The sequence below is a fragment of the Cydia splendana genome, chromosome 11, assembly GCF_910591565.1.
Source record: "Cydia splendana chromosome 11, ilCydSple1.2, whole genome shotgun sequence".
NCBI classification, from domain to species: domain Eukaryota; kingdom Metazoa; phylum Arthropoda; class Insecta; order Lepidoptera; family Tortricidae; genus Cydia; species Cydia splendana.
The window spans coordinates 15,179,808-15,202,458 of NC_085970.1; the positions used below are offsets into that span (position 1 = coordinate 15,179,808).

The 22,651-nt window shown below is 35.3% G+C and overlaps 2 protein-coding genes across 3 annotated transcripts in view; one reads left to right on the top strand and one right to left on the bottom strand.

Moving 5' to 3' along the window:
- Positions 1–22,651, top strand: part of LOC134795220 (transient-receptor-potential-like protein) — a 395,634-nt gene that overhangs the window by 145,981 nt on the left and 227,002 nt on the right. The gene's annotated exons all lie outside the window — the stretch shown is intronic.
- LOC134795064 (FMRFamide-related peptides-like) overlaps positions 17,933–22,651 on the bottom strand; it is a 52,315-nt gene continuing 47,596 nt past the window's right edge. Inside the window, exons 2-3 of one of the 2 annotated variants that reach the window (XM_063766903.1) lie at positions 19,594–19,736; positions 17,933–18,384 (exon numbers count right to left, since the gene is read on the bottom strand). In XM_063766903.1, coding sequence (XP_063622973.1) covers positions 17,994–18,384; positions 19,594–19,727 — 525 coding nt within the window. In that variant the 5' untranslated portion in view covers positions 19,728–19,736 and the 3' untranslated portion in view covers positions 17,933–17,993. Of the gene's footprint in view, positions 18,394–19,593; positions 19,737–22,651 lie in introns of both variants that reach the window. The other variant, XM_063766902.1, reaches the window with a different exon arrangement.

Consider the following 22,651-nt stretch of genomic DNA (forward strand, 5'->3'; position numbering starts at 1 on the left):
CGCACGCCGCTATAATAGCAATATTGAACCTAAAGGGGCATGGCACCACACTGCGTCCGATTCGCACGTCCGACGTGCGAGCGGGACGTCGCTGATATATTTAATACGCGCATAGCGTTGTCTCGCTCAAACTTCAGAGCGACGTGCGAATCGGACGCAGAGTGCCATGCCCCTTTGAGTCTAAAGAGACAACGGCCTCTCTTCAATAACGGTATGTGTCAGCATCAAGCACAGTTTGAGCACCGCAGAGGGTTAATAAGATTATATACGGCCGGAAACGAAGCTCCTGCACGCAAGTGCACATAATGTACTCGTACAATCCATTTACACGGTTACTCAATCTGTACTTTATTGTACATTACGTCAAAATAGAGCCCACATTCTCCATTGTAGATTACGTCAAAATAAAGCCTACATTCTCCATTGTAGATTACGTCAAAATAAAGCCCACATTCTCCATTGTAGATTACGCCAAAATAGAGCCCACATTCTCCATTGTAGATTACGTCAAAATAAAGCCCACATTCTCCATTGTAGATTACGTCAAAATAGAGCCCACATTCTTATTGTAGATTACGTCAAAATAGAGCCCACATTCTCCATTGTAGATTACGTCAAAATAGAGCCACATTCTCCCGCAGGCGGTATGTTCCTGACATATCAGAGAAATTCACACGTTTCTGATAAGTTTCGGTAGCTCAGATGGTTAAGAGCGATTGGGCCGGTTCTAAGATGTCGCAAGTTTGAGTCTTGGCCGAAGCAAATATTAAAATTTTTCCTTTTGATTTAAAAATTTGTAGTTGTGTATTGCCGCGATTATGACGTTCATTCCGTCACCGTCCGGAAAAAGACACAAGGCAGAGGAGTTGGTATACTCTGTATCTTTAGGTATTTAAATAAAAGTAAACAAAACCTACCCTCAACTGGCTTAAGGAGCCATGAAAACATTACATGATCAATAATGTACGCTAAAGTCAGGTCGTTCAGTGACTGATCCAGGGGGTTTTTTATTTTGTTGGTTAACCAATAAATATTATAACTACCCGAAAATGTACAATTTGTTTTTTTACTTAAATACCTAAAGAGAGACGACTGAAGGAAGATAGACTATAGGTATAATTAATAAAACCACCATATTACTCACTTAAAATAAAATGTTACAAGACATCGATCTTTCATATGTTATGATAATCAGATACCTACGGCAATGCCATTTTCCCGAGTGAATGGAAATCAGTTTTTCGGCCGAAGAACGCCCAGCCTTAAAAATTGGAGAGAAAAGTGGCTACTTTTGACATTGTTGGCTAGGCAGAAAAGAAAGCCGTATTTTATTCAAATTGACGTTATTGTAGGTAATTTATAGCGTTGGTATTGGGACTATAAGTATGTAACTGAACGAAAAGCAATTACTCAAACCCGTTAATGTTTAGGTCATACTAAGCAACTCTTACTAAGGGACCAACCCCGAAAACGCGGAAAAAAAATTGGATGTTTTATACATTTTGCTGGTCTGATGTTGAAATTTCCATTGGGAGAGTCAATATTTTATTCGCGATTTCGGGGTTGGTGCCATAGTAAAAGTTGCTCAGTATGACCTAAACATTAAGGGGTTTGAGTACCTAATTGCTTTTCGTTCAGTTACATACTGTAGTTTGCAATTTATTATAATATCGTGCGAAAGATTTAAAGGATACTAATGGGCTTTCAATGCCTTGTATTGATCGACGTGTAACGGGGATTAGACCAGTGAAATTTATTAAATATAGATTAACATTTTTTTTTTATTGGATAAAACTCATGGATTAAGCTTTACAACTGATGAATTTCTGGGTATTTTAGCTTAAATTTATATAATACTTATTGACTCCTAGCTGCCTGCTTTGTGATGACAGATTTAAATTTACGGAAACAGAATATTAATTTAACTAATAGGAATTAAAAAGCACTAGGTGTTGATTCGGCAATGTTTTTTTGTTAGCAGAATGAAGTATAAGTCGCACGAAGTATAGTAAGTCGCATGCTACTAGATGAGGTATTTTTTTATATTTTTAGACACCCTAAAAATGGGCTGCATTACTAAGTTATTACCTACTTTTTAACCCTTTAGGGTAGACCGAGGCGATTCGGATCACTGGGGAAATCGGATCAAAATAAGCATTTCTGTAAAATTTGAAAGATCGCGATTAGTTATGTAGCCAGTCAATCAGCGTCCCGCGTTCGCTCTGTTCCTAACGCATGTTGCCAACTTGCCACAGGTACTGCCATTGGAAAAGAGTCACGCGTCGATCACGGTGACACTTCCCGATGAGTCGCTCGTACAGGTGTATTTTGATTTTACCGCCGATGTAAAAAATGTGCAAATACAGTCCGTGATAAAAGTAAACGCAAAAGGCTAAAGGTTTGTAATTGTTGTTACTTATTGTTAATGGCGCATAGTCTTTCCTGATTTGATTTTGTTTTTATTGTATTTAAAGGTATATTTCCGTTACGCGAAAATAATTCAAACATATGATATGGGGTTATTCGGATCATCTGATTCGGGGCGATTAGGATCACATTATAAAACAAGGTTTTTGGACGTTTTTTTGGCTTATTTTATGTTCGCATGTTTTAGATGGTGCGTACGTATAAAAAGAAGAGGTATCAGGGGGAATGGTCGGGAGAAAATATGACTACAGCTGCTAATAAGGTTTTAACGAAACCGCTGTCCCTACGTAGAGTCTTTTGTTACCAACAACTAATTTTCTCATATGGGGTGAATCGGATATGTGTGATTTTTCATGTTTTGGTTTGCAAAAGTTTACAGCTTTTGTTTATTTTCATTTAAGTTATTCGATTTTGTTGCTACTTAAATGGCCATTAGCATGTTTTGGATTTATTGTTAAAATATATAGTAGCATATAGGAGTGATATTATGTTGCGCTTCCTGTTAGGTGGCGTGATAAAAAATTGAACTAGAAAGGAGGAATAAAAATAATGCTCAAATGCAACATTAAAGATACCAATGATAGTTGATCTCAATTATTTGACCTTTGTGATTCTTAATCATATGATTAACAGTTGTTAACCATTATTAATTAAGATTTTATGACAGAGTTTTTTTTGATCCGATTTACCCCTTAAAATGGGGTGAATCGGTTTTTTTTAAGAGGTTTTGTATTTTATTTTTCATAAATCATATTTAAGTTTGATTTTATGTCTGAACCTTGGATTCTGTTCATTAATAATCTATTCTATAATCTATATTCTATAAAGGGCTTTGATAAGGAAAAAATTATACCTTTATAACGTCATCCTTTTGTATTTTTCCTTAAGCAGAATTTTTAGTACTATAAGATAGTTATGAGACGTGAATTGAGGATTTCTTATAATCTGGTCCTTTAAACTCTTTAAAGGGATAAGTTGCAACATCCTGTATATGCCGAATCTTGCTACCCGATGAGGTAAGGTTGTCTACGGACTCCTCTCAGTTTAACATGTTTCGTAAGAGACGTTTAATACGTATAAGAAAAAAAACCCGGACAAGTGCGAGTCGGACTCGGCCACCGAGGGTTCCGTACTTTTTAGTATTTGTTGTTATAGCGGCAACAGAAATACATCATCTGTGAAAATTTTAAGTTGTATATATATAGCAACTCACATTTGAAACTCCGTAAGCGTTTCTAACTAATTGCGTTCTAGGTTCCTAATGCCATCTGTTAGAACATTGTGGCACGACGTTGGCAGTGTCAGAGGAGACGCCACAAGTTTAATTCATTCTCTTACCGGCGGATTCCTAAACCAACCTAAACTAAACATCCTCCAAGCTATCTTAACATACGCAACATGATTAAGCAGACGCCACGGAAAGCGTCCATTAATCTCCGATACTAGTATAAATCATTACTGAGTGATTGTCATTCATGCTTCACTTGATAAAGCTGGATTGATGGGTCTATTAGAAACTGTAGGTAAGTACGTATTTACTTTAAAAAACCGGTCAAGGGCGAGTCAGACTCGCGCACGAAGGGTTCCGTACCATTACGCAAAAATCGACAACTAATCACGTTTGTTGTATGGGAACCCCACTTGAATATTGATTTTATTTTGTTTTTAGTATTTGTTGTTATAGCGGCAACAGAAATACATCATCTGTGATAATTCCAACTGTTTCAACTACCACGGTTCATGAGTTACAGCCTGGTGACACACAGACAGACAGACGGACGTACAGACGGACAGCGGCGTTTTAGTATTAGGGTCCCGTTTTTAAGCTTTGGGTACGGAACCCTAAAAAAGACCGTGTAGGTACCTAATATGGAATAGAAAAATTGTAATAGTGGATCCTGGAGCTCGATTCCAATTTAACTATTTGTTACGGTTTTGATCTTATTTTGATACGACCTTGAAGATTGCTTATGCCACAGACAAGACGATCTTTTTGTACAATAAAGTATTTTACTACTACTACAAGACATCCTCCAGACAGAGCATAATAGCTCTACCCCCTCTGCCACGCATACGGTAGTTTTACTGCATTTTCGAGTCAAACTGTCTTTGTGTGACGTCCGTGTCTTTGAACGGAACAATCACGGCACGGACCCTCGCTCACCTCATCCCCCGCGCCCCCGCATTTTTGGCAGCATCGGTTTCATGAAATTATTGCTCTAAACTCCGTCTAGAGGATTCCTAGTCTATGGCTCATGCTGATTGGTGCATGCAAAATGAAGTGAAATCCTAAAACGATCATCAAGGTCGTATCGAAACCAGTTCAATGGCATAACAATTTGTGAAATCTGGATCGCGCTCCTGGGCTCTGATGCAGCAGCTGAGGAACCCGGGTAGAGGATGGAGGAGGAGCCGGGCCGGAGCTTCCGGGACAGAATAAATAATAGTACTATAGACCGACCGCTTACGCCTACGCCTGCCGCTCGCACCTTCCCCGCCACCCTTAGTCGTCCCGCCCAGTCGCCCCCGCACCGCGCAGGCGAGGACTGAGTTAAACGGTCGGCCTATAGGTACAGAAGACTCACTCTCTAACAAAACGCGTCTATTACGATCAGGACAGATATGGCCGCTAGGTGGCGACAGCGCCACGCGCGGCTTATGGCTAGCCACCAAAATTGGTGTGGATCGGATGTACTTGTAGCTACCTGTTGCAAAGCGACGAAATCGCGGAGTGAGCCACGCCTGCTTTCGGCGCTTCGTTTTCTACGGAAAGCACCACGTAATCACACAAATTACAATGAAACATGATGTACATTAGGGTGGTACGAAATCCAAAATTCTTGAACATAGTAATGGAACCCCTCTAAAAGGATGTCTAATTTTTTGTTATTTAAGGGAAAAAAAATAAAAAAAATATTGGTATATACTTTTAGCCCTCTACTATTCGATTATATATAGCAATATATGTATATTTTTAATAAATTTAATTTATGCTTATTTTTTTTATAACAAGTTTTATTCATTAAATAACGTCTTTTTCTTACAGATATACTCAATTCCTATACTTATTTTTGTTTATAACGTATATTTTTATGACACGGTAAAACCACGTAAATAGGGGTTTTATGGAAAATGCCCTTTAACCCGGATATTGTGACAAATTGGAGTTTACAACCCATAACAGAAAAGTGAAAACTATTTTGAACATGATAAGATAATGAAAATAATACTAATATAATTATATATATGCCTAACATACGTGTGAACATGACCCAAAAAGGGCGTAAGCGATGCCGATGGGCGAAATTTGACGCTTATTTAAACATATAAAACCCTTTTTTGCAGTAAAATGATACTTTTCGTAATCAATAACATTGTTACCTTGACACAAGAATGTCAAAAAAAAACCTCATAAGTATAATTTTTTTTTCACTGTAGCATTTTCCTTGTTTTGCATGAAAAAGCTGTTTAATATGAAATTTTGAAATTATATTATGTCATAAATATTGACAAATGCACTAAAATTTTGTTAATAACTTATTATACGCTTATTAAGTATTATATAATTTCAATAAAATGTACACATATTAGTGAAATAGTATATTTTAATATTTGATGAAAATTTACCTTTATTAATTTCTTTAGCGGCTGAGTAGAGGGCTAAAAGTAGTGTTGATTTTGAAACTTGATATAATCACTATAATCGACATGACAAACTGCAACTTTTGGTACCGGTTCCACATTGATAATCAAATTTTTATTTTTTTCCATACAACGACGCTCCACCCTAATGTACATACCAACAACCAAAGAGAATATAACCACTACGTTTTACCTACAACCATTAAACAAAAATATATATAAATATTACTAAATATACAGTTATCCGTAGTACCAACCCGTAAAAACATTTGTCAAAGTAGTCATTTCGCACTTCCAATTTAAAGTTCATTGTTTTAAAAGCTAAGTGGCGCCTGGGTACTCAGCCAGAAAGTTGGAACTTAACGCTTTTAGCAAACAACGATGCCAAAATCTTATTGAAACCTTAAGGGAGTAAAAACCATGTTTTCTCGAGCACATAAACTTTTCTTATTGTGAAATATGGAAAAACTACTCGTGGGGTTATTTATTGTCCCTCTTTTACTGCTCAATATCAGGGTTATTGTAGAGAAAATTAATGTTAGTGATCAACTTTGTTGGCGATTCACTTGCAAACTTTTTTTTGGCATTTGCACTAACGTGGTTGAAGAAGAATAAGAATTAGAATTAAATCTGTTTATTTCAAAAAAATATTAATAGCATTACAATTTCTTAAACCTAGTTACAATCTTTGATATTTAAGATTTTATTTACTAGGTAGTGTGGGGGACTTAATCCCTAGTCTTAAATTCTAATATTTATTATCATTAACATTATGTATTTATATATGTGTATGTGTATATGTATTATATTTATGTGCTTACTTAACTATTAATTATTCTTGTACTATGGTATTCAGTTCTTTTTTTATTATATACTTAATCTTATTAGGCTTATTAATTATTTCTAGTAATACTCTATTAGGAAAGTTGTTTAGAATAGTAGGTAAGTATGAATTCCAAACTCTATTGCCATATTCATTATTTGTTTTAGGGACTATAAACTGAGGTTCATTGGGTAATTGTCTGAGGTTGGTCGGTCTATGGTATCTATCCAGCTTTCCTAATAAGTCTTTGTATTCAAGAATCACAGCCAGTTTTACTTTATTAAATATGCTAAGTACTCTACAATATTGAAACAGTTTATCATAGTTATGCTTATATTTTTGCTTAATTTTTAATGGAACTATGGTTTTTAGTATTCTTATTTGTATATTATAAATTTTTTGTAGGTACGTATTGTATGTTCGTCCATAGCTAGATATCCCGTAGTTAATTGCGGAATCTGCTAGGGCCATATATAGCAAGCGGAGTGTGTTGTATGGCATTTTATATTTGAGTATACTTAAATTACTAAGTATTGCCCTCAGTTTATTACACACATGGTCAATGTGAGGCCCCCAGTTGAATTTGCTGTCAATTTTTAGACCAAGGTAAGTATGGTTTTCAACTATCTCTAACGACTCACAATTGCAGCTTGATAACCGAGAGTGCATACACAAATGTTCGTGGGCTATTATTCTAGGAGTTGTGGTAACCTTAATATATGGTGAGTGGATATACATAACTTTAGTCTTTTTATAGTTAAGGGATAGCCCAACATCATGTGCCCATTTACATAATTTATCAAATTCGCTTTGCATTTGACACTCTGCGATCTTTATATTAGTGTTTGATGTTATAAGGCAAGTGTCGTCAGCAAATTGGTATACAGAGGCGGATCGGAATAAGTTACACATATCATTTACATATATTAGATATTCTGTAGGCCCTAATATGGATCCTTGTGCTGTCCCATGAAAAGATTGTAATAGTTCGCTTTGCTCTCCTGCTATATTGACTGTGTTATATCTTTCTAGGTGGTAGCTTTTAAACCAGTTTAGTGTTGGCCCCTGTATACCATTTTGCTGGAACTTTTCGTATAGAATTTGATGATTCAGGGTATCAAATGCTTTGCTGAAATCAATTAGTACTATTATTACATGTTTCCTGTCACTTAGGTGTTTATTTATCTCATCAGTGAATTGTGCCAATAATTGTGTTGTACTTTTGCCTTTTTGAAAGCCGAATTGTCGCTCATGAATTATGTTGTTACTTGATAAGAAATCATTAACTTTTTTTCCTATATATTTTTCAATTATTTTATCTACTATGGAGAGTATTGTAATTGGTCTATAATTATTAGTGTCCGTATAGCTTCCTTTTTTGTGTATGGGTCGGATTAATCCGACTTTTAATTTATCTGGATATGTAGAATAGCATATGCACTGGTTTGTTAGATGTGTAAGTACTGGTGTTATCTCTTTAGTAATAAATTTAATATCTCCTGCTCTTAATTTATCAAATCCTGCACTTTTGTGTTCATTGATGTTACTAATAATTTTGTCCATTGTATGTTCGTTAATTTTGTTCTGTTCGTTATTTTGTTTTTTTTCTGTTTGTTTTGTTCGTTAATTAAAGAATTGTAAGGTTAAAATGCATTTCAAGCTTACAATTCTTTAATTGTTATGCTTAAGAAACCCTGAGAAATTTAGGTACGTAAAGTATAGTAGGTAAGTACCTACATAAACAGTAACCATCAGTAAGTACCTACATGCCATTATTGACCAATATGGTGTTAGCAAAAATTATGAGACAATGCTCTTAAAACATTATAGGCTCTGAATACTATCAGAATTTAGGGTACATTTGTTTTTACTCTAACACTGTGACTAAATGGTTTTAGTCCAGAATAAACAAACAGGATTCAGGCTGTATTAATATCGACGTTATAAACTTTTATTAGAGTTCTTTTTTTCGAAATCTTTACTGGCATTTCAGCCATTTATATTCTATGCCGACTTAACAATAACATAACAGTAAACGTTTCCACGTCTCGATAGGGTTGTAGCTATTCCTGTTTTGTCGTAGAGCCTGAATTTGATTACGGCAATTCATGAATAAATAAATAAAGTACCAACTGTCTCGTGAGATTATTCAGAAGTTTCAGAACCCTTGAGGGTACATATTTTGAACTATCTGACCACGCATATTATTGAGGATTTCATACAATACCGTAAAACGGGGTGAGTATGTTTCGCGGGGAAAGGTGGGTTATGAATGGGGAGAGAAGATTTGAGAGGGGGGTGAGAAGAGATTTTAAGGCTACTGCTACAAAAATAATGTATTCCAATTTAAAATGGAGCTATAGTAATACGCATAATAAAAAAAATCGATCCAACAATCTTCCAAATCACCTTTGTATGAAAACCCCTCTCACCCCAAATACGAGGCACTACGGGGTGAGGTGGGTTTTCCTCTTTATCGTCAAAGTTATGAAATGGAACTACCCAAAATAAAATAAAAACTAAAATAAAAACGCCCGGAACACTTATTATATACACCATTCAGTTTTCATATGTAAAAATAAAATGTTATTCAGTTTTGACCCTACTCACCCCATTTTACGGTATACAAAAACATACTTTTTCTTTAGGGCATGTATGACATCTTTTTTTAGTTTATACCGGGTGCGGCCTGTAATACGAGCAAATAATTAAAACATAGATTGTACTCCTCAAACGGTGACACTTTTGTTCAACAACTTTTAAAAATTATGAAGTATTTAGAGTCCCTATTTTTCATATAGTAAAGTATATATTATCTTCAATGGACGCCATCGCCACGCCATATCATTGTGATTGACGTTGCTTGTCATGCCTTAAACATAACAAAATTCGCAATACATTGCGGCTTAGAATAAACTTTAAAGTGTATTAAAAATCAAACCACAAGTTATTTTTAAAAGTTGCTGAACAAATGTTGGTCATTATGAGAAGTACACCCTACCCTACAGTTTAATTTTTTGCTCGTATTACAGGCCACACCCGGTATAATATTTCAGTTTATGTAATAGTGTGACTACTTAAAAAAGATATACGACTTGTCAGAAAATATTTAATAATACAATTTTATTTGTTCCCTAGTTTACTGGCTTTTGACTTTCGGAGCGACTATTTTCGAAAATATTCACTGAATTAAAAAAAAAATCCTGTACAATGTTTACAATGTTATTTTTAAAGACCTATCGAACGATGTGAAAACGTTGATGTTACCTACTTGTATTTTTTTAACTTTTAGTTAGAGTATGGAGTGCCCGCCTTAAAAATATGTATATTTAAAAAAAATCAAATTAATCTAAGTATATAGTAACTAACACCGACGTTCCAAATTTGTTTAAAAATTATGTGTATAGTTTCCCAATAAAATGTTTGTGACATACGGACAGACGGATGCTACCTACCGAAATAGCAAAAGGTGAAAATTCTCGTAATTTCTGGTAAATTTTTATAAGAAATAATGCTTCCATACAAAATGTTTATAAAAACATTTCAAAGTGTAAAATTTTCCTACAATTGTTGCAAATCTCTGCCGGGACACCAATAGTCAAAACGCTCAAGCGTTTTTGCTGCTAACTTTTCTGTACGTTAAGTTTTAAACACACAAAAAGGTAAGTAAGCTATTTTTATAGAATCTAGTGTGCATTTTTTTATTTCATACAAATCTTTAACACACACATTTTCTCGTGAATAACTGACTTTAATACTAAAACATTTATCAAGACCACACGGTCTAAATAACGCTCAAACTTCAATCCATTCACATGTCTGTATCACTGAACAATCGGCGAGTAATATCGCAAACGAGTTTCGGTCATTCATTCGTTCCATCCGTTCGATTCATTACCATTCACTAATGAACCGATACATTAACGAGGGGAATGATTCCACAATAGGGATAGAAAATTATGGAAATGACAATGCTTCGAATTAAAAACACTGTATCTGAAAAAAAAAAGACTTTTAAATACATTTTAACCATTTTGTGATGATATGTAGGTACCCTTTTTGTATTATTTTCATAGATAAATCCTTTTTGCTCCATTAGGCGCCGGCAGGGGTTGAACTCGCGTTTGTTTTTGTTTTCCAAGGCGGTTCGAGGACCACATTTTGCGTTTTTTCATGCCAAAATCCATATCGATGGTTATGATGTCAAAAAATACCATTGCTTATTGCTTGTGCTTGCTAACACCGTGCTTGCACCGACTCTTCGCTTAGAATTTTCAGAATTTAGTGGGCCTCCTGGTCGGCACGGAACACATACAAATTAAGCCTCAGGCACTTGCTATTGTGGAGCCACTGATAACCTCGACCAGTAGGTACATTTAGGTGGATATAACCAACACAGACTATTGAGCCCGGACGCATATGCCTGTGAAAATGAACAGAGACAAAGGTAATGAAACTAGAGATGCAATATGACTCCTCAGAGTTGTACCAATCAATCTTGACTTATGCTCAACTAAATGTAAAAATGTTAGATATTATTATATTATCCAGTACTGAAGAGATCAATCTATTGCATGCTCTGATAGGTAGATTATGTGTTCTGATAAACATTGTAACATCTTTACTATTGTAAATGTACCATAATCTTGCAATAAAGACATTCAGATTTTTTGGATTTTGAATGTTGTAGGTTAATCAGTCAGTTCCATAATTTTTGATAGCTTTTTTTACTTCATGAGTCGGATTATAATTACCATCCCAGCGTCCGTGTGAAAATCTCACTGTATCGCCTCGTCTAACAATTATATAGGTAATATAATATATAATATAGCTATCCATGCCATAATCGGCAATGGCGACCCTAGCTAATTACGAGCGTGAGCTCTGATACGGCTGACAAACCCGAACTTACTTTTAAAAAATCTATCAGGTTAAAGTTGATTTATAGGCGGGTTTCGGCCGGGACTTACGTATCTGACGTTTCGCTTCAAGGTCAATGAGACAAGCGTCTTCAAAGTTCTTTACGCTCACAATCTTCGAGCAACACGGAAGGGAGGCATTCGCCCTATTTCCCCTCTGCCGAGGTACAAGATTAGCGCGTCAATCTAATCTAGCGCGGGTAATAAAACTAGTTGCACTTAGATTTTTCACTAGACCGAGTCCAGACGCGCGCGTGAACACTGCTGCACAAAAATGCCTGTTTGCTCGGTTTTTTGTTATAAAAAGAGGTCGGGGACATCAAATTTACAAAAAGAAAGTGTTACATTTCACATGTAATATTTTTCTTTACATATCATACGTTTAATTACATTCAAACACAATTATTATATTCTAGTCTCATGTAATTGTTGGATTTATCGATTTTGCTCGCTCAGTACAAATTGCGGATCGGTCGAGCGACAAATCCGACTTCTCATCTCTCAGAATACAATAACATACTTCAACGAAAATGTGTTAGTGTGCGTGTTGTGACACTTGTCACTCGTCCGTACACAAAAAGAGATCGAGGTTTGCAAGATTTGTCTTTGACGTGTGTCATTTTCTATGTATTTGTGTCGTCATTACAGATTGGATTTTGTATGTAAGTGTGTGAGAAGTGCGACTGTGTGCACCTTTCCCCCCGCGAAAAATGGCAGAAAGATTTGTACGGTGAGATATCGCTTGGGCCCCTCCCTTCCGATGTGTCGGAAGCCGGTGTTGCTCGAAGCTCACAATAAATTAGTATATCCTCCTGCCTGAGTTCCCCTTGTCATTATTGCAGTTTTGAATTTGGAACCTTCTTGTATTCCATTTTAATTCAAAATTCGATTTAGATTAAATCCTTTATAAGGGCCTCAGGGACTTAGGAGGTTAAATGGGAATATCTGCGTGCCAGTTCCGAGAATTTTCAGACTGAGGATCTGGGGTGTGGGCGTCGTCACCACGCGAGAGTGCGTAGCACGCTAGGCTCCACTACAATTCCTCGATTTAATCGTGCTTAGTTGCGTACGTTACCTACGTTTACTGTGGATGTGGAGAAAAGGAAATTACTTTTATGTGGGTAACAGTGAATCGAGGTAAAAACGAACAATGTAAGTAGGTAAATATAAAAAAAAACAGAAAATAATGGGTTAGCATAATATTTTTTTCGGTTACCGCGGTGGTTACACAATCCGTTGAAATTTATGATGGAATAATAAGTTGAATAGGTAATAATATCTTGACTTTTAATTAAAAAAAAAACTTTTAGGCTCAAAAATAGTTATGTTACAGATACGATTATTTTTCTTGGGACCGTCAATGAAGCATTTGCATAAATATTGAACCTTCAATTGGAACTGATTACATACGAATCAAAGTTTCGTAGATAACTTCATATAATCTACCTACATTCGAATTCAATAGCAAAAATTCAGTTCTGATGTGAATACTTTTAAATTTTATTCTAAGATTGGTCTACCTAAATCTAGTATTGTCAGAAACTATGACTCTGGTATATTAATTTTGTATGAATAACTAAACTGGGTTTTATTATTTCATTTATATTTTTTTATTGATTTGGGGGCAAGCCTGAATATTAGCTAAGCTAGTGCGCTACCGCAATTCAAAAGGCAAAAATACAATGAACGGCATTAAAAACATCAAAAAATTAGTAAAGATAGGTACTATAAGTGGTTTCAAATTTTCACTAAAATAACCATGTCCTTATATGCTAATTGACTCAATTTTAAATAGCTTAAAGCCATTTAATTAAATTCTAATTCCATTGGAAAATATAGTAATAGTATTCAGAAATTATTATCTGACATTGTTGCCAAAATGTAATCTTTTTCAAGTAAATATAAGTACTCCGTTTTTTGCAGCAGTGTTTTATTATTATGTGTTAAAATGCGGATAAATTTACAATTGTACCTTAATGGAGTATTTTCAATTGAGACAATTTCCAAGACTGACAGAGCCAGCCCAGGAAAAAGTTACCATTTTAAAAAACAACAAAATCCCTCTACCTGCAGTGAGTTTGCTGTACATACTTACTATTTTTACTGATCCGAGCCTATGTTTGCATGATCCTATGTTGTTCATTGGCAGAAATGCAAAAGAGGTTTTTTATAACTATGGATTCATTAATCGATAAAAACTACGCCCATTTTTTTACACCACCAATGAAGGACACAACAATTTAACTAGATGGTTTTTTATGCTCTTAGATTTTTATAACCTAAACTCAGGTTACTATATTCCACTATTACAACTATGGTCGAATTTTTCACGATGATTATTGACGAAGCTATCTGAATTATACTCGTTTTCATTTTCAAGCTTAGATAATATGTATGTATTTTTTACATCACATAATAGGTATGTAACTACTCATCATTTCGAAAATATGTGTACCTACATTTTTTTAACGAACTTGTATTTCGACCATGGTCGTGTGATGTGGACTAAAGTTATATGAGTTTATAGTACCTTTTACGCAGCTAGCTCTTAGTCTACAGGTATTGGCTCACCTACTTTCGGAATGAATTTCAACCTCTCTGATGCTTTTTTCGTAATAATGGGTGTCTTTGATGTGACGTAGATGATTACAATTTCTTTTCGCCTACGTCATTTATATTATAATTCACAAAAAGGAACGTTTTATAATGATAAATTGTTTCCCGTTTCTTAATAAACAAACGCATATTGTATGATAAATAATATATGTAATATATCTAAAAGGTTACTTTGTTCAAATTACGTATATAAATAAATATGGTTATTATGTTTTTCGTTTCTTTTTATCGCCTTAATTTCTTGTTTTATAATGTATGTAGGTATAAAGAGTACAAGACAATTTTTTTAAGAATACCTATAATATACTCGTATTTAAAGGAATGACATTTTACTACCTATTAGGCATTATAGTCTGACTACACTAAGTAGGAAATTTTTTTTAGGATCCTATAGTTAATTATGCCAGATAGGACCACTGAATGAAGAAAGATAACGCTTTAACTAAGTCTATCCGTAGGTATGATTGATAGATTAGCGGTAAATATTCTTCTACAGTTTTGCGTTGGATTTTGCTCCAAATATTAATATTTTTGTGTCTAATTTCGTATACAAAGGTTCCTTATTCCGTACCCTTGTAAGTATCCACGTGCCTTCTTGTAAAAAATATCAAGTATAATTACAAACCGTGTTTGAACTATAAAATATACCTATACTTATAATTATTATATATTTCGTCGTCTAAAACCCATAACACAAGCCTTAAAATTAAGCTTACTGTGGAATTAGGTGGATCTGTGTAAAATTGTTCTTTTTCATACAAATTACGAAGTAAAATTTAAAATGTAGAAATTTCCTCGATCTTCTACGGTGAGTTATTTTTATTTTGTATCTTTATTTGGTATTCTTAAGTTTCAAAGAAAAATTAGACGATTTTAACTCTTTTCTCCCTTGTCTGCCCAATATATTATTTGTAGGATAAAACGTTAAATATGCTACTGCACCCATTGTAAAAAAATTCAATGTCAAGCTAAAAACGTCTTGAAACCCATCAAACTCTAATCCTATGTAACGGCCAGTCATAATGAAGTGTTACTGCTGCAACTCGAAGCTAAGCGTAGAATAGCCAATTAAATGAGTCGTAACTGAGAATTAGTCGAGTAGCAGCTTTAATGGCTGTCACGAGATACTTAAACAGCGCTTATAGGAGCTAATCTTAACTTGTTTGAGCTGTTCGTGTGTTGAGAAACTAAATTCTAAACTCACAACCATTTTTAGTCGACCGTTCCTTAGTGGCAACTCTTTTTTGTGTCTATATCTCTGGTGATAGTTGACGCAAAAATGAACTAGGTATAAAAATATATTGTAAATATTGTTAAAGATTTTGGCGCGCCTTTTGGCAAGATTGGGTGCCGGAAGTACAACTACATACTATAAAATAAAGTCGTATTCCTTACCATTTGTTTTAACTCACCCATCGACGCGACGCATCACTCGAAAGTCTCGAAACTTAGCCATATTTTTTACATTTACAGAACGTGACAGTGACAATAATTAATGCGCTAGCCACCGTTGTCGCGGTAGCCTGTCACCTTGGGGTTGCTAATGGATCACCAAAAGTTATGTCAGATGTTCATATCTCAGACAATTTGTCCTACAAAGATAAACTAATGGCTCTGTGAGCTACCTGGCGAACCCCATGGCTCCGCCGTTTATAAAAAAAATCCAAAAACTGAATCGATAAAAATAATTATCAAACTTGCTCACCAAATTTCTTTACTTTGGCAATAATATTTGAAATTTGACCTGTTAGTTGATTTGATATCCATTAAAATATCTTAGTTACAAATTTGGTTTTCAGTTAATATAAAAGGGTTTTTAAATAGATGGAACAACCAATTAATCAAAAAATTGTGAGCTTCCTCGCGAACCCCCATGGCTCCGCCGTTTATAAAAATTTCCAAAAACTGAATCGATAAAAATAATTATCAAACTTGCTCACCAAATTTCTTTCTTTTGGCAATAATGTTTGAAATAAACCTGTTAATTGATTTGATATCCATTAAAATATCAAGTTACAAATTTGGTTTTCGGTTAATATAAAAGGGGTTTTAAATAGATGGAATAACCAATTAATCAAAAAAAATTGAGCTACCTCGCGAACCCCCAATGGCTCCGCCGTTTATAAAAATTTCCAAAAACTGAATCGATAAAAATAATTATCAAACTTGCTCGCCAAATTTCTTTCTTTTGGCAATAATGTTTGAATTTAACCTGTTAATTGATTTGATATCCATTAAAATATCAAGTTACAAATTTGGTTTTCGGTTAATATAAAAGGGGTTTTAAATAGATGGAATAACCAATTAATCAAAAAATTTAAATATAATACCGTTTTATTTACAAATAAAAATGAAATAAACTGTAACACAATTCCTTTACACTTTCCATTGCATTTATTTAGTTTTCCAACATTCAATAACATAATAAAGTCTGCATTTTATTCATTATCTAATTAATTAACATTCTTGTTTTGAATTATACATTTATTATTTATAAATACATCTATTGTGAAAATATCCAGAACTAAAAGTTGCCCAGCCTTATTTTTAGTTTTAGATACTTTCAGATACTAAAAACATTATAACAGTCTATATTTAAAAATTGCTTAACCCATGTTTTGGGGTATTCCACAAAAGGTCTACTTTGTCGGGGACTTGAACCTTAATAACCTGCAGAAATTGGTATTAAATGTACCGTTGAATTTAAAGCTAAGTTATCAAACGTTACCATGCCAAATATTATGGGCTTCTTAGCCTTGTCAGAAGTGTTAAAAAAATAGCGTCACGTAACCGATACTTTCCTGGAATACCCTTTTTTCAGTGAAATTTCTATTTATGCAGTTGCAAGAATAGTTTGAAATTAGAAGGATTTATTTTATAATAAATATGTTTATTTTAAAAAGAATACATTTTAATACTGTATGTAAGTGTAGTAATAAAGAATTTGGTACGATTATAATGTTTAATAGATATAGAGAATGTAAGCGCATTTTGCTTTAGATACTTTAATATTTTTCAAATGCGAAGTCAAGATCACAAAACCACACCACTTTTAGGTGTCTATTTTAAAAACTTTAACCTAAATGTACAATAATATCATAGTTACATGTAAATAGTGTTTAATTGTTTAAAAATACGTATTAGGTTTTCAAAATTTGTTACATCAATGCACCATAGCGTCTTGAAACATCGAATAGCCAGGGAAATTCATTTTCTTAGACAACCTTTAGGATGTCAGTAAGAGACATGATGGCTTGAGATTTCACGCAAAATCTTACAGGAGAGAAAATTTGATAGAATAGATGAGAGATCGGTAAAAAATAAAAAAATATTTTTTTTACAATTGGGCTCATTCGGTTTGTCTACAGTCACTTTTAACATAAAATCATTTGTGCGTAAGTACATATAAAAAAAACATCTAGGTATGTAAATTACTGATAATGGAGCAGCAGAATGGACCCACAATGTATTTTAAGTTACCTTACTTTTTTACTCAATTATTTCAGATTAGGAAACTAAAAGGTAAACCAATCGCAGGAAACCTCAAGCCATGAACCACAACACGATTACGCCTGACACTCTTGGCACGCGTCCCTCTTCTTTCTGCTCTCCTCATCTTCCTCATCAACCTCGTTGAACTCCTCGCTGTCCCTCCCAAGCCTCAAGAACTGGTTCCGAGCCCTGCTCTTCCTTTCTTGGTAGACACCAGGTTCTTCAGGTTTCTCACCGGACCTGCCCAGCCTCATGAATTGCGGGCTCCTTCCGAGTCTCATGAAGGTGGTTCCCCTCTTAGTTGGTTCTTCGTATTCCTCGTAAGACCTTAAGAGGGATATGAGGTCGTCAGAATTCATGGTTAAGGGTTGAGATCTGCCGAGGCGGAGGAAGCTGGTGCCTCGCCGTACGGGACGCTGCAGCTGCTCTCGGATGTCTGCCGCGGATGGTTCTGCCGGGTACGATCTGCCGAACCTGTGGAGTTAGTAAACCGCTCAATTTAGAAAGAAGCCTTGACATGCAGCGTGCATATTAAGTATTGGTTAAAAGTCAACTAAAAGGGAACCTGGGTCTAGCATGTTTTTGCGATGTTACTCTCAGCACATACGATCATAATGGAATGCAACGATTTTTTTTTTTAAGTTTTAACTAAAAAACTTAATAACATACAGTTTGACTTTCAAGACTTGTAGATTTTTTGGGCATGCAACTTTCATTGAATATACTCGTGAAAATATCCGTCAAGACATATCAATCTATCAGAGTGTTTTTTTTTTCTCCAGCAGCAACATACTTACCTACATTACTTTATTATTTAATCCTAGGTATTACAAGGATACAACGTCCGTATTCGATCTATTAGGATCCGGTACGTGAGTGTCTCGACACAGATCAAAACTACCTATAACCTCAAATGGTTCCAATTAGTTATATTTAGGTAGGTACTACAAAGGTAAGTCATCGAGCTAGGGTACATTGATTACAATGGCCCCAGGTATAGTCCGACCAGAAAAGTCGAAATTAAAAAGTGACAATATACTGTAGTGTCATCCCTTTCAAAACAATCTATGAAAACGGGACGACACTACAATATTGCCACTTTTTAATTTCTATATTTTCTTTTCGGACTGTAGTGTATAACATACCTACCTAGAAAATTGACACACCCTACAGGTTGCATCAGTTGCATGCTTTAGCTAGAGGTAATCAACACCAAAGTTTAAAATGTGTTTGTTTACATTTTATTTGTTCCACTTGATTTGTTCACGTTTCTCTTTATGAAATGCCAGAATTTATTGTTGAGATTTAAATCTATAAACCTTTTTTATGTTGATATTTTTTTTATACCTTGAGTATTTTCATAAAGTTGACTTTACAACATAAGAATTACTTATGTTATTTCTGGGCTAAGTGGATTTGCTCTGAGTTCTATATTTACTCAATAACTATCTACCAAAAAGTTGATAAAGACTAAGAAAAAATCGAGTTTCGAATCTGACAGTTAATTTAGGTAGTATGTCGATGTAAGGCCAAATTAAAAGTCGTCGTTCAACAATTTATTACAACAAAACAAATATTATGGCTAGTTCAGCTGCCAATTCGGGGGCACGATTTTTCCTTAGACATATATTTTCTTCTACAATCAATAACTTTGTATCTACACTTTGTCCTCACCTGATCAGACTCCGGTCCACCGCGCTCCGACGCCTGGCCTCAATGTCCTGCGACCTCCTGGCCGGATTGGCGGCGGCGCCCATCATCAGGCACACCACCGTCATCGCCAGCAGGTTGCGGTAGCCGGTCTTCATGGTTGTGGCCTGCAACAACGTTCCTTGGTTAGCCTCCTTACACTCAGATGCATATTGTTTTGTTTTTGAATTTTACACAGTAAAAGTTCAAAATAGATTGTTAATATATAGTATAATAAGTGTTATAAAATGAATATAAAACTAAAATTAACTACTACTAATAACTAAAGCTAAGAAATTAAAAATACCTATCAAAATTTTGCGCCCTTGGTAAGGTGCCCATCACGCAGGCAGCATTCCTGCGCTGGATTGCTATGGCCAATCTTTGCGCGAGAAAGCTGCCCGCGCGAGGGTCACCTGTGGCCTGCCTTAGGCGTTTGCTGAGCGCCTTGTGGAGCCCCCGAGCCCCCCTACCCCACGGACCTAGTGTCTCGACGCCAAAGGCTACAAATTCGTAGTGTGCGCAATTGTTAATTGTTGACCCGTTTTAAGTTCAACCTAGTTTGATCGTTCAATACTTATGCTATGAAATGTCAAATGTAAACTTTAAACGGCTCTCCAGTTTAAAATCCATGATGGTACGTATTTTAAAGCTTCAATGTGCCCAATTGGTCAAGTATCGAACTTCTTGCCATCAGATGGCTTGTATGTTGGTGTGTCCTTGACCTAAGTGTTCAAATAAAATAATAAAAAATCATCGACAATTCCAAAATTTGAAAACGTGCCTCCGACCGGCTTAATAATTAGATTTTGTTTATTGACGTCTTAAATTATTTATTTATCATATTTTGGCTTTATAAAATAAAAATAAATAAATAAATATTGGACATTCTTACAAAAATTGACTATAAGCCTAACAGTAAGCTCAAGGAGGCTTATGTTGTAGGTACTCAGACAACGATGTATTATATGTATAGGTATAAATACTTAAATTCATAGATAACACCCATGGACCAGGAACAAATAAATGTCTGTGCTCATCACAGAAATAAATGGCCTTACCGGGATTTGAACCCAAGATCATCAGCTTCATAGGTAGGGTCACTAACCAGTAACCACTAGGCCAGACCGGTCGTCAAATAATAATTAGGTATAATAATATCCACCCCACGCAAGTCTATCTAAATACCGGGATTGATAGGCCCGTGAAATCCAATCCAAATCCAATCCAAAAATGTTTAGTGATGTATGTGTGTTATTAATGTTATTATAATATTATGTTTAGTTATTTCCTCGTGTTAAAAGGGGGCCACAATCACCAATCGTATAAAATGAAGGCCCTTCCCCCTCTCCCGGCTTTTATGTTAAGGGTTTTCCTTAACTTCAAAACAGCCTGAACCTTCAGATGTGTGAATGCGTTTTCCAATGCTGTAACGTTCAAGATATTAGATTATTTGCGTTTGACAGATTAATTAACATCTACCTGGGTCAAAAACATTCTGAGTTAAGGGATATAAAGGTTAATTTTCTTATTTAACCCTTATCCACGTGAAAAGGTCCTCCTTTTATTCAGAGAACTGTGATAAAATAATTACTTACATGCCCACAAGCTGTTAACTATTGCCCACAGGAGAGAAAAATGTACAGTTCGCGCGAACACGCTAGTTTTCTCTCCTGTGGGCAATAGTTAACAGCTTGTGGGCATGTAAGTAATGATTTTATCATAGTTCTCTAAATAAAAGGAGGACCTTTTCACGTGGATAAGGGTTAAATAAGAAAATTAACCTTTATAGCCCTTAACTCTTGTGTATGTCTACAGGAAAGACGCGAACACAGAATGTTTTTGACCCACCTACTGCATTCAAAGTCAAAGAGTTAATTTTATTATTTTAACAATGCTTCTAACAAGAATTGAAGATCTAAAGAAGCTCATTCCAATTATAATTACCAATAATAATAATCGTTCAGCGATGAAGTTATTGTAGGTACTTTTGTCTATAAAAAGAGGTCGGCCTTCAAACCAGCTCGTTTATCTATTAATATCTGGGAGAAACAGTCAAGACGTTTGATGTCTCTCTTGTACACTTGTACAGACACCAGGAGCCCGTTTCTCAAAAAAGCTTGTAACTTGTAATACAAGCGGAAGTCCCTTTCTAACAAAAGCTGTCAAAAAGTGTCATCCGCTTGTATTACAAGTTACAAGCTTTTGTGAAACGGGCCCCAGGTCTCCGAAGCATAAAGCAACACAGGTAAAATTATTGCTTTGTAAACGGCGATTAGTATGGGTATGAAGTGCACGCCTCTAAGATCTTGACTTCCTACACAATCATATACACTTACTGCATGTCTTGCGGCCGGAAGTTTAAAACAAAACTCGGTTTCGCAAGTCACGTTCGAGCCCATGCACGTCAGAATTTACATACCTAATACCTGATTTGTCCGGGTGTCGCCGTCGACGGATACGTCTAGGAGGACATCATCATCATCATCTGGGAGAGCTTTGCTCGGAAAACATATAAAAACCCTAAAATGCGCGTTTTCACAGAGATAAAACCTAGCTAGATCGATTATTCGCCCCCGAAAACCGCCATATAGCAAAATTCATGGAAAACGTTATTGCCGTTTCCGAGATCACCGAAATATAATTGACCGAAGCGTAGCGAAGGTCTACGTTTTGACTCGGGCATTTTGCTTTCGTATGTCCGTCCGGATGTTCTCCTCTACAGGTCACAATTCTCAACCGATTCTCGTGAAATGTTGTGACCAGATTCTATGATTAAATAACTTTTATATGTCAATCCAGTTTTTGGAAATTTTAAAAAATGGCGGAGTCGTGATACCTCGCGCCTAAACAAATAGTCGTATCGATATCATAAGAGTTTTTTCTTTTTGAGATATGTTTATAGATTAAATGGCCAAAAATACAGAAAATTAATTTCGCTGGTTTCGGAGGTATTGAGATATTTAATTTTAACTAATTTTTGCGCGAGCTTGTGAAGGCCCTTTGCACCTCTGGGGTGCCGTAGGACAAGAACAACAACAAC